Source organism: Botrytis sinoallii (assembly GCF_014898435.1).
Source record: "Botrytis sinoallii strain Bc 23 chromosome Unknown BSIN_012, whole genome shotgun sequence".
In the NCBI taxonomy this organism is placed as follows: Eukaryota; Fungi; Ascomycota; class Leotiomycetes; order Helotiales; family Sclerotiniaceae; genus Botrytis; species Botrytis sinoallii.
The window spans coordinates 81,726-94,635 of record NW_024066039.1 but is presented as its reverse complement, the minus strand read 5'-3'; the positions used below and the strand labels follow the sequence as shown (position 1 = coordinate 94,635).

At 35.6% G+C, this 12,910-nt stretch overlaps 4 protein-coding genes across 4 annotated transcripts; 2 read left to right on the top strand and 2 right to left on the bottom strand.

Moving 5' to 3' along the window:
* Window positions 1-1,481: 1,481 nt before the first annotated feature.
* On the bottom strand, window positions 1,482-3,202 carry EAF02_007140 (uncharacterized protein; the record flags this gene model as incomplete). The annotated part of the gene is made up of 4 exons (XM_038903188.1): window positions 1,482-1,495; window positions 1,576-2,003; window positions 2,057-3,039; window positions 3,128-3,202. 4 exons carry the CDS (start codon window positions 3,200-3,202, stop codon window positions 1,482-1,484), a joined length of 1,500 nt encoding a protein of 499 aa, XP_038756667.1.
* Window positions 3,203-8,037: 4,835 nt separating this feature from the next.
* On the top strand, window positions 8,038-9,162 carry EAF02_007139 (uncharacterized protein; the record flags this gene model as incomplete). The annotated part of the gene is made up of 6 exons (XM_038903187.1): window positions 8,038-8,335; window positions 8,392-8,550; window positions 8,610-8,700; window positions 8,762-8,792; window positions 8,842-8,929; window positions 8,984-9,162. 6 exons carry the CDS (start codon window positions 8,038-8,040, stop codon window positions 9,160-9,162), a joined length of 846 nt encoding a protein of 281 aa, XP_038756666.1.
* Window positions 9,163-9,871: 709 nt separating this feature from the next.
* Window positions 9,872-10,625, top strand: EAF02_007138 (uncharacterized protein; the record flags this gene model as incomplete). The annotated part of the gene is made up of 3 exons (XM_038903186.1): window positions 9,872-9,895; window positions 9,949-10,474; window positions 10,537-10,625. 3 exons carry the CDS (start codon window positions 9,872-9,874, stop codon window positions 10,623-10,625), a joined length of 639 nt encoding a protein of 212 aa, XP_038756665.1.
* An 832-nt stretch (window positions 10,626-11,457) lies between these two features.
* Window positions 11,458-12,240, bottom strand: EAF02_007137 (uncharacterized protein; the record flags this gene model as incomplete). The annotated part of the gene is made up of 1 exon (XM_038903185.1): window positions 11,458-12,240. One exon carries the CDS (start codon window positions 12,238-12,240, stop codon window positions 11,458-11,460), a length of 783 nt encoding a protein of 260 aa, XP_038756664.1.
* Between the last annotated feature and the right edge of the window lie 670 nt (window positions 12,241-12,910).

Below are 12,910 nucleotides of genomic sequence, written 5' to 3'. Positions count from 1 at the left end.
CTTGTGATCTATAAAACCTAGCCTCCAGATATTAAGCCCAAATACTTATCCTGTAATTAAGCAGTTCAAAAATGACTGATTGATTGATTGATTGATTGATTGAATTTACGTCCACCTTCAGTCAAAGACTATATAGGACGACTAGGCCTTAAGGGCCTAGTAGATAACTTTTTATTTTACAATAATAGGAATAAACAATTTGGGGAAGTGCAAACGAACATTGGGGACCTAAGCCCACTTACTATACGTATAACATATAGTAAGACATTCAAAAATGACTATTAAAATAGTTAATATATATATTAGCCAAATTTGCTAAATTTATTGCTATAACAGACTTCTATAAAAGCATATACCCTAAAACACTATCAGAAGAATAAAAGGAGAGAAGGAAAGGGATTGGATGATCTAGGCGAACATAAGCAGGAAGTAGGAGGGGATAGATCTAGAAAAGCTATGTGGAAGAAAATTGAAGTATACGGTATATCATATTGCAATAGAATATATACAAAAGCTATTCTTACAGAATAAAGCAGCTTTCAAACAAATACTATATAGGAGATCGGAAAGCACGCACGGAAACGCTCAGAGGATCAGAGACAAAGACGCAAGTGCATTAGCCATCGCTTGGGAGACTACTAAGGGTATTGAGACCCCATCCCTAGGAAAGGGGGATCATGTAAATTAGAAGATCATCCCGCATTTAGCCCAACCGTAATGCCCCCTGGGAGGCTCGCCTATACGGCCCGGTTGAAAAATTACTAATAATAATAATAATAATAATAATAATAATAACAAGAGCTTTTTTAAATAATATAAATCAACAACAATATAAAATAGTACTAACAAAATCATAAAAGTATTCAAACATATTCACATTATTGGTTTTGATATGCAAATTATCAATACAACGGAGATACCGACTTTGAATACAACTTTTATATTACTTGACGAAATTAACCATCCAATTCTTCCCTACAAAGCATCCTCTTATTTCTTCTACTAAGTTTCTAACTATAGCACTTGTAGGAAATATAGATCTTTATGTTAACTTGTTAATCTAATTTAATAAAGCCTTCTCCTACTCTAATGAAAGATATTAGTATGTATTAACATAGCCTATCTTGCAGAAGATGGTTTTGCCTTTATACTATTTTGAGAGTGTAATACGATTAACTCTATATAAATGAGCTATCTGGATATATTTAGAATATTCTTGACTTTTAATATAATCTAGCGCAAGCTTTATACGGCTTTCTGAAGATATATTGTCGTAATATTTAGATGGTGATATTGATGTTTTTGAAAGCTAAAAAAGCGTGCACGATACAGGGACGTGCACGATGTAGGGATATCGGTTACTACGAGATTATTATCTGACTAGCGTGTCCAAACACTCACTGTTTAGAGAATGAACGGAAGTTTCATAGGCAGTAAAATCTGGGAAGAGCTCGTGGAAGAAATCAAGATCATGTTGTATCTCAGAGCCAGAAGTCTCTATTGTATCAAGCATTGTCTCCAAATCCCCTCCCAAAAAAGCCTGGTCAAGCTCCAGAGTCGTCGTTCCGATATTACCGAAGTCGTCGCTGCCAAGGACTGATTCTGGATCTTCCTCGGAGGTCGTTGGCATTGACATCGTCTGATTCCCCTCTTCTAGAAGCAGATCTAGGTCTGAAAGCATAGAAGGGGATTCATTCTGTCTCATTACACCATCCCAGATTTCTGATACTGGTGTTGCGAGAGACGTTATATTGGAATTCTCTTCTACTGTTTTTCCAGGATATTGGTTGTTTAAATTGGCATAGCGTTGTAATTCGTCAAACAGCGAACTTTTTGTTTCACGAATCTCCGTGCTGGTCCAACCATATGCGATAAAACCATTTAGGAGTGCTTGTACAGCAGCTTGATCGTATGACTTAATCTCGTCATATAACTCGATGGCATAGGACTTGATAAATTCTATAATAAGAATGATATCGCTGACACTAAGCTTTCTTTCCCATCTGAATAAATTCTTTAGCATCTAAAGCATTGACCATAGAAAAATGAAACTTACATAGTCGATACATTGCTACCCATGCGAAGCACGAAACCAGGTCCGCCTTCCATCAAAAGTCGAATATATCCTCGACCGGCCTTACGCTCAGCTCGAAGAGCGTCCATGGTGACGGAGATGTTCTTCGCCTGTAGCTGAAAGGCAGCCGTCACTTTTCCTCTACCTTGAGACAACACAAGTTTTTGAGATTGAATTATCTGCTCCAAATCATGTTCCAAATAGATATAACAGAAGCGAGCTGCAGCGAGATACTCCTCCCCACCTCTTTTAATCTTTCGATGGCCCTCATAGAGACTTCGGAAGCGAGCTGTGGAGCCTGTAACTTCTGGTTTAGAAAAGATGGCTGATTTCTTGTTCCACATCTCCTTTGCGAAATCGCACGGGAGCTGAGGTGCCTCAAGAAACCCCTGGACGGCGCGAACAAGATATTTAGCGCGGTTCGCACGCTTAGTAAGCATCGTCTCAAAGAACTCCCTCGCCTTGACAAGGATGTTGGGAATAGCGGGATTGCGGGATGGGACATAAGATGCAGTTCGCGGCGATTGTACACGGTCCGGCGTCAAGGCATAATCTCCTCCATCTTCATCGATGTGAATTTGAACATGGCCATCCTCTGGGTCTTTGTCAATTTCTTGAGAGTAGGACGTAGTTGAAGGGACCATCCTATTAGAGGGGGAGTGTGCAGTGGCATTTGATGAACTAGAGGCCGCCCTTGAGGGTTGAACTCTCCGCTTGCGAGTAGAGCCATTTAGAGGACTGGATTGCTGCAACAGACCGTCCAGGCGCCGCTTCTTACAGTTTTCAGATGTGACATCAGATGTGTAGGTAGTACTGTTGTCAAATTCTAGGGACGGCGATTGAATGAGATGAAGATCATGTGACAATGAAGTTTGAGTGGAAAGCTTCTGCGCTTCCATAAGAAGTTGGCGTCGCTGTAGAATGGTTCCACGTCGCAAAAATTTCCTGAAGCTATGTAGAGCATCCTAATATTTAGGGTTAGTTAGCATTCTAACACACAAAAAGCATCATCCGCATTAGAATCATGAGACCACAGCTGACCGGTGATTGAACTACATCCCCCAGAGACACGTTCTCTAATGCCAGTTGAAACTCCGTGACCGGTTCTAGTAGCTGTCTTCGAATCATGTTGCTTGCCAGCGCTTGGATATTCAAAATTCAATTCGCCAACCGGCCAAGCGGCCAAGCTATCCAAGACCCGGGTCTTTATAAACAAAATGATGTCCTACCATAAGTACCATCGTGCCATCGAGTTTATTTCCAACACTGCATCAAATTAAAGTTCATAAAGAGATTGTGACAGGCTGACGATCGCACTTGAGAACCTTGGGCGGGTTGTCAACAAGTGCTGCTGTCCAGAGAAAGCTTATCGCATAAAGAAATAAGAAGACCGAAACCTTAAGTTGAGATAGCATTTTCCCTATCATGTTTTGAATTCAGAAGGTCATCCTATAAGGGCTTTTATCAAGTACTATTACCTATCCGAACGACCTGAATGGGTGAGAAGTTCTAAAAGCTTTACTTGGAATAACCTGGAAGATTATAACGAAAGGTTCTGTCAAGCATTATTATCGAGATAAGTGTATTGTACCGGTACAGGCCTCTTTCGAAGAAGGAGTTTGAAACTCTCGGATTTTTTCGAATTGCCGACCAAGCAAACGTTGTTCAAAAAGGTGTCAAGGTGTTATCGAAAAAAAGCGGGGTGTAAGTCGGATACCCCACCTTCAGACTACACCTCTTTTAAACCATCTCAAAAACTTATATTATATAATATTAAAATATTAATTATTCAATAATCATTTAGTATTATAATAAATACTTGAAGATATGTTTTCATTATTATTATTAGAATACCCTATATCAATTTTACAATCTTTTATTCTGATTTATACCTTTTTAATATCTTTGATTTTAAATTAGTTTCTATTTTATATTTTTTTAAAAATAAATTATTCTAATTAATATTCTATTTGCTTTATTCGATACTTAGATTATATGAATTTAAAATCTTTAATATCAAATCCTTTAATAATTTTTCTTAAAGCTATATTACGAGCATCGATATTGAACCAGCATCAGGCCGATATTATTCCAATACTAAAGAATTTTCATACATATATAACTTCAGAAAAAGATTTTAAAAGAATCAATGAAAAGTTTTATTCTAAATTTATATTTATATTTTATACTGATTATTATCTTACATCTATTCTAATAATTCTTTTCATTCAATCTTTTTAGAATAAATCAGCGATTAGTTTTCAGGAATAGTTTCAAAGCTTTGAAGATAATCCTTTCGAAGATTTTATTTCAATTAGATTATAATATGTTTACAATATGTTTAAGATATACTATCAATAAACAATTAGTATTATTCAAATTAATATTATTCAGATTATTATAATACCCCCTATTTTTATCAAAATTGAGTTAAAAAAAAGCTAAGAAAAAAAATTATTTTTATAGTTTAAACTTTTTAGAATACTTATAAAGTATTTTTATAATATACCTTTAATATTATTTCGAAACAAAAACTATAAAAAAACTAATCTTATAAAATAAGAATATAAGTATTATACAATTAGTTCTTGCTATAGAATTTAATAAAACTTTAATAATATAATAGTAATTGGCTATTAAATAGCTTTAAAACTTTTAAAAATAAAAGTTTAAAAAGAAGAGTTCTATTATAAATATTGATATAAAATTAATATTAAACTAATATTATTTTAATACTAAAGAACTTTATATATATATAGCTTCAGAAATAGGTTTTAAAGGAATCAATGAAAAGTCTTATTCTAGATCTACACCTATACTCTATACTAGTTGTCACCTTGTAATCTACTCTAACAAGCTAATTATATATAAAGTATCTATTTTTTTATTTCAAATTATTATATATATATATCTGTCTTAAATCATTAGTTTTTTTCAAATATTTTAAAATTAAAATTACAAAATTCTATATTTTATTAATATAATAAGATTATTATCAAATCTATATTCTAATTATAATCTCTTTATTACTATTCTGAAATAATAATTTAAATATAATAAACGTTAATACACTTTATAGATTATTAACCTAAAGCTTTTTATTCAATTAATATATTATATTTTATTAAAGTATCTATTTATATTCTCTAATAATATATAAGAAAATTGATTTTTTTAATTAATCTAGAATTCAATAAAAAAGGTAATTTATTAATATAATATCTATATATTCATTTAAAAAAATAAAAATATAAACAAATAAATCAAGAGATTATAAAATGTATAACATATAACGTGGTTTATTAGTAAGTGGGTTATATTAATAAAGAAATCACTTATTTTATATACAAAATTCGTTTGTATATAATTATATACTTTCTTTATTTATAAATATAATTTTCTGAAAATTTAATACAAAATATTTGGATATAAAATAATTTTAAAAATCTAATTAATTTTAAGAAACTAGAATTTATGAAATTGTTATTATAAAAATATTTTTTTTGTAACAAAAATCATAATAATTTCCGTTTTTTTTTTAGAAAATGATGAAATTATTTTATAAAAATTAAATTAATAAAAAATCTATACTTTAATTATTTTTTAAGATCTTTTATTCAAGAAAATAATAATTAATTATTAAAATATTAATATTTTAAAAAGCTTAATTTAAATGATTTTCGAAATAATCCGTTCACTAATATAACCTGTTTATTGATAAACCTCGTTATAATAATAGAAATAAAAAATATATATTATACTTAAAGTATTTATATATAAATTTAATTATTTTATAATTTTTATATCTATCTAATATAACAAATCTGGGTTTATTCAATGAGAAAAGAGTTGTTTAAGGAATAAAATCCTTTTAAGTTATTCTAAACTAATATTATTTATAGTTTATATCGCGAGGCAGACAGACAAGAATAGGATTCTAGTAACTTTGTTCTGATTTAACAAAGTTATATTAATTCAAATAACAGGTTCAGATTGAAGATTAAGACGTAACTCGAAAAGCTATAATGTAGAGTCTTCCAAATTGAAGATATATAGAATTTTCACAAGCGAGCTAGCCCGATCGGGCCTAGCCCACTTGCGCTCCAGCGCAGCACCATTTAGGTTCTATTCGATAGGATCAACATGTTACGTAGTTCACACACCGTGATAGTTTTATCTGTTTTCTGTAGTAATAAATTCTATCCTGTGTAAATAATCAAATTCATTAGAAATTATTATATTATATTGATTTCCTTTATAAATAATAAAGGAAATAAAAACTATAGCTAAAAATAAAACATATTTATAAATAATATTTAAGCTTTAAAATCAAGCTTTTTTTTTAAACAAAATAATATTTAATAAACTTTCTAAGATTAATTTATTTAATTCCTAACTTTTTTGTATATCTATTTTATTTATATAATATTGAAATCTTGGGTTTAATATAATAATTGAGAATAAATCGAATTTTGAAAATTACTCTTAACATATTAATAATTATATTTTTAATATATATTAAATCGATTTTAATTTATCTTTCAATTCTAATTTCTGGATTTTTTTAAAAAAAAGATTTGTAATTTATTATTTTTCAAATCCAATTTTTTTTAAATATTAAAAAGATATTCCTTAATTTTATAAATTTATAATATATAGAATTAATATTTAAAAACTTTTGAATCAAAATTTAATTTCTTAATTTGTTTTTCATATTGAAATTATTTTATATATATTTTTAAATATTCTTTAATAAAATAAATGACTTTTTATATAGTTCTAAAAAATAATCTTTAAAATCCAAAAATCCCAAAATAATCTTATATTAAATATTATTTATTATTATATATAAAAGTTATATTAATATTATTTTTTATTATTAATTTAGATATAATATAATTAATAATATATCAAATTTTTAAATTCAATTAATAAAACGTTTATAAAGTTATTAAAGAATGAATAGAAAAGATATCTTCTTATAATAAGCTTTTTTGTGATGGCTTAAAAGAGGGATGGCCCGAAAGTGGGGTATCCGACTTTATACCATCTCTCCCCAGAAACCGAATACTGCTTATCAAGAGATTTCCGACGAAAGGTTGTTGTTAGTGGGGATTCTTTCTACAGATTAGTAATAAAGTGGAGTATGAAGTGATTATCTTTGAATTACACTTTCTGACAAACACGAATCATTATCCACCCGGTCAAGTCACCTGTTTTCTACCGCTCCTCATACGTCACAAGAGGTATTAATAATTGTATGATATGAAATGATAAGAAGATATAAAAGGCTTGATTTGAGATAAGTTTTTCCATTCTCGTTTCAAATCTAAAGGATGATGTTACGACGGGTTTTATTCGGCTCATTAGTCCATACCGCTCTCCAAACTCACCACCGTTCAACCTCTCTAAAGAAGTAAGAAGAGCCGAAAGCTTATATGATGTAAGTTTCCGAGTTTCCGTTTTAGAAACTCAGAATCTATTCCAGATGGCCATGCGCTGCCTCAAACATTTCTAAATTCAAATTGTACAGAAAGTATAGCGTCTTCACGACTCCCCTCTGAAGAGAGTTGAGAACCAAGATGAATGAATGCGTTCAGTGGCTCATGACATTTAAACCAAATCTATGACTTGAAAGCAACATTCAATTCATTCTGACGAAAGTCTTCGATTCGTCACGGAAAGCGGAGTAGGTCGAGTTCATACAATATCTGCCGGGGTCAAATTGTGTTAATTTGCGAAATGTGGACGATTAGTGAAGTTGTTCCAGGAGGCAACTGTCCTCTTAAACAATGCGTATCCCAATTGTTCCAGGTGGCAACTGTCCTCTCAAACAATTCCCATATCAAGGCACCCCTCACTTTGCTTTGGCAACCTTGACTTACATCCAAATATAAGTGCGTGGTAAAAATGGAGGCTCGACTCAAGACGTTTAATTAGTGGACGTCTATTAATTTCAACACATGGCTTCTTTACTTGTCAACTTCTGGAACGGCTTCCGCAACATACTGCCCCATGCTTACCTAAATATTCCTCAATCCAATCACCATGAGAGCGACACAGAAGATATCAACACGAAAGCAGCAGAAGTGGACTCAACAACTTTCCGTAATAGGAATGGCATCTCTAGATTCCACGCCATATTCCTCTACACTTTATCACTATTGCTTGCAGTAGCGTTGGCCAGCACAATGTTGGGGAAAGCTGCAGACTGTGATGGTCCTTTAGGTAGTTATGAGAGAGGATTCGAGACTGAAATAAGTGGGTTGCTCTGATGATGAGGCACCGAAATGATGTGGGAAGCTGAAACCCGATAGGACCTGATCGTAACACATTAGCTTTGAAAAGGGTCAAGTTTTATGGAGGATTTGTATATGATGAGAACGGCACCGCGTCTCTAACTCAACCACCTGGCCCTGACTATTTTGGCATCCCTGGTCGTGAAACAGACCACTATTGGAACCTCGATTTAAAAGGCATGTTTCAAACTACAGTGAAAATCTGAGCTTTACTAACACGTTATCGTGATGTCCAGATCGATTTATTGCTGTTCCACCCAAAGACTGGCCATCGGAAGCGGTTGAGTTCTTAGAAAAAGACTTGGTGCACGGGACTATACGTTTGGAGCAAGTTCTTTCTGATCTGTGCGGAGAATAGCATTTTAACCATCGAATCTTCTCTTTATAGGACAAATGGATTACATTCACTTCATTGTTTAGTAAGTTTGACTTTAATTTAACTCTATGTCAAAAATTGACCTCAATCAGAATTATATAAGAATGTCACTGTCACCTGAGTGGTACTTTGGCCCCGTAAGAGATCCAAATCCACAAAGACCGCTTGACATGCATCTCAGTAAGTTCAAAGTATGAATCTATAGGATGCTTTTCGTAACTAAATTGGACGCAGAACATTGTTTAATGCAGATTCACCAACTCCTTATGTGTCAGCTTGATATGACTCCAATTCCAAGAACTCTGAGGCCTACTAAGCATATACATCATGCGGACACAGATATGTGGCACGTTTGCAGAGATTTTAGTGCTTTGAGGAACTGGATGTATCCATTAGAAGAACACCATACGTGATGGATTTGGTGCTGTGATTTGTATTCATATGTAGTGGAGCATTTCGCTCTATACCATTTGAAAGGCTGCGCAGAAATTATTCCCACACCTAAGAAGTTTGGGGATAGTCCACTCCACAGGCTACTTGCTAGAGTTCTATCCTCACTACAGATTATTCGTAGACTTTGAAATTATTCACCCAGCATAGATAATCCACGAATTATTGGTGGATCATCTGTCTGTATAATTATATATTATGTTGAATTGCAACAAAGCTCTAGCGCCTTCGATTGGAAAGATATAAAAGCACGCATGATGTACTCTTTCACTTGCTCACTTTTATATTTGAAAGATTTCACCTCGAGGTATTCTTTCTGCTCGCTCATATAGAGAACGATGTTGAGAATACTTGACTCCTTAATGATGTGACAGCGGCCAGGTTCTCGAATAGTGCATGAGGCTCATCTTTCGAGGGGCACTTTATACTTGAAAGACACTCATGCGTAATGTGGCCATTTTTCCCGGTGATGTTGGCGCCGCTTAAATTAGTCACAGAATTTCAAGAGATTAAGACACCTTCTTCATTCTTTTTCACAGTCTGCTCATTTTACTTTCGTCACACTGCGTCAAGATCTTTGCAGGTTAGGAAGATACTAAAATTAGCTAGAAGAACTCGATTTTTCCTCCATGTGTCGACTTTAAGCTGTTTCTGATATCCTACACTCTAAGAATGAGTTTTCACAGCACGAGTAAGGTAAGACGATGCTGTGATATTGCTGGGAAATTTTGCTAAAACTATCGTATCAGATGGAGCAGAGACTGGCACTTCTAGGAGAGGCAGAGACCGAGCAAGCCTACCCGGAAGATTGCAGCAGCGATCGCACATTGTCGCCGCCTCTGTGCGACGATAAGAAACTCGACGATGATGCGCATCTACATTCTATCAGGAAGTGGCAGTACACAGGTATTTATGTCGGATTAGCCTTTTTATTCGTTGTATTTGGTATTGGCTCGATTCTTGGTGAAAGGATTTCTTTCGGCCCATCGTCAGCCAAATTCATAAACATGGGAGAATGCGGCCGTACACCGCAAGAAGCCCGAGACAGTGGGTGCGTCTTTGATCTCATGATGTCCGGTTGGGTACATCCTCCTTGTTACGACCAAGAACTGTCCGACGAGTTTTTACTGGTCAACAATTTCACCTTTTATAGGGAAAAAGAGGGTATCAATATCATGACAGAAGCAGAGGCTCGTCTGGGCAACTACGAGGTCATATACAGTCATGGGACCTTTCACTATCAACATTGTGCCTACATTTGGGCGAAACAGATACGTGCGAATAAGAAGTCCCCTCTTATCCTAGACAGTGTTTCACGTTCTAAAGAGCACGTTGAGCACTGTTACAACCGGGTCGGGAGCCCGAACGTAACTCAGCTCCAGCTTGCAACTGGGACGAAGATCAAGAGATCGGCGTTCAGGCTTAGATGTATGATCGGCGAGATGGAAGTCTTTTGAAGCCAATATCGTGGTGGGGAGGTGTGGTTGATGATAGCAGAGCGGGAAATTAATTTTAGAAGGATTGAATAGAAATGTTGTGTCATACGGGTGCATTCAATTCATGAAAAGACTCTTTCGAAAACCTTGCTAACTTACGGACAACGATCTTGTCACCAACTTACTTTTCTTAGTCCATCCCGCTCGACCAAAGTTAGTCAAAATCCTGACTTCGTCCATCATCCATCATCCCACATCCACAAACCCAAGATGCGTCTGAGACCAAAATGCATTTACATCAGCTTTGGGTCCTTTGAATACAACCAAATTAATCACAAAAAATCTTCGTTCATGTAAAAGCCATTCGCGAGACATTATTGGCTTTAAAGATCTCATTGTTCTCTGCCAGATTATTTTACCTAAGAGCTATCCACAGATAATCTGCAAAGTAGATTTATTGAAGGCCCTCAGACAGTACATTTGCTTTGGTCGCATTTGAAGCTTATGGGGGCAAAGCAAGACCCGATATGCTGGGATCTGACATATTACTGACGACATTCATTATTGGAACATAAAATACTCTCAATGATATACAATTGACTAATACTCTCGAAATATCCTCACAAATATTGACACTCGTTATAAAGTGGGACTTAATTGAAATACATGAAATATAGAAAATACTCATCACAGCACCGGTAGAAATTTACCAATGTGCATGCTCGAAATTGTGCCTGTGGACAATGAATTCAACCATTACGTGTGTCTCCATCCCTCGTCCCTTCTTTGGTTGCCTGCAGCCCGTCCAGATACATAGTTTCCTTAAAACACCGTCTCGACAATCCTCGAGTCCTTGAATTCCTGAAGCATATCCCAATTCCGGCAAGTATGTACAACATCCGACTGGACAAAACTTCTCCCATGCCCTTCATACCATATGACTGGTATTGGTGTAAGATCAGCATGGCACATTAGCTGCTGTCTAAGGTGATCTAGGCAATGATCGCGGTGTGCTCTGTCTGGATAGGCATGTTTCGTCTTTTTGTTGTAATAGAAGTCCTTGTCCAAAGCTTTTCTGATCTCGTCGACGCAATGAAGAGCATGGTAGACATCCAGTCCCACGAGGTAGCCAAGACCAGGGTGATTGTAAAGTCCGTGAGGCGTTCCGAATGCGATCTCGGCCTCCTCTTCGGTGACGTTGAAATATCGACCTTTGACCAACTCCTTCCACGCCGCGTCCACTTCGTCTGTAGGCGGTCCGACGTATCTTGGCTCGGATGGATTGTGGACTATGTACCCAGTACCATTATCGTACCAGCGAGGTCCTCCATAGAACATTTTCGATTCTTGTCGGACATAAGGCTTTGATGGGTCAAACTCAGTACTAAATCCAGTACCGAATGAACCAGAACCAAGATCGCGGCTCTTGTGTTGCTTGGATTGCAAAAGAATCTGGACTCCATTGATGAATGCAAAAAGAACAGCGAACACCCACCCCATGTACAAGAAGGATGTTGAGAGAGACTGAACAGCTGGACTTGATTTTTCAGATCCATCTTCACTTTGGCGCACTACTTCGTAGCTTCGGGAGCGGGTCAATTTCATCGTGGTCTTGTGATATTGTTTGATGGAAGAGATGGAAGATGCGCCGTGACTGATGAATTCATGTCTTCTCTTAGACCAACTGAATATACCCTAATCTTCATGTGGGGAGTCTATCCGGTCTTTAAGGGGGCAATACCAGCAGCGCTACTTGATGGGGGAAGTGATTCGAGGGCTATCTTTAAAGGGGCAACATTCAAGAGGTTTTCTTATAGCGCCTGACCTTAGTGAGCATTATTAGTTCAATTCAATTTCCTCTTGAATTTCTTGACCTTCACCTGCTTTACCTTCACATCTAATGCAGGATCACTCTGTCCCAGCACACCAAGAGTTTCCAATCTTTGTTCTCATTCTTGCACTTATTATTATATCCATTATTCTGTTGGTAAATATCTACAGATGGAATCCCCGGAATATCTCAAATCGCCCCTCTTGGGTACAGGGTCGGAGAGCGGCGATTCCACGCTGTTTTCATCCCAGGAGTACGAGTGCCAGAAAAAGCCGCGAGCAAAAGTGAGCTGGTACACTTACATTGTGTTGTCGGCAACAATTATATTGGCATGGACATCCGGACTCCTTTTGTACAATCATTACACAACTACCTCCCCTTATGCTCTGACTCACCGAGGAGAATGCGGGTGGTCGATCGCAGAAGCAAAAGCAAACGGTTGCG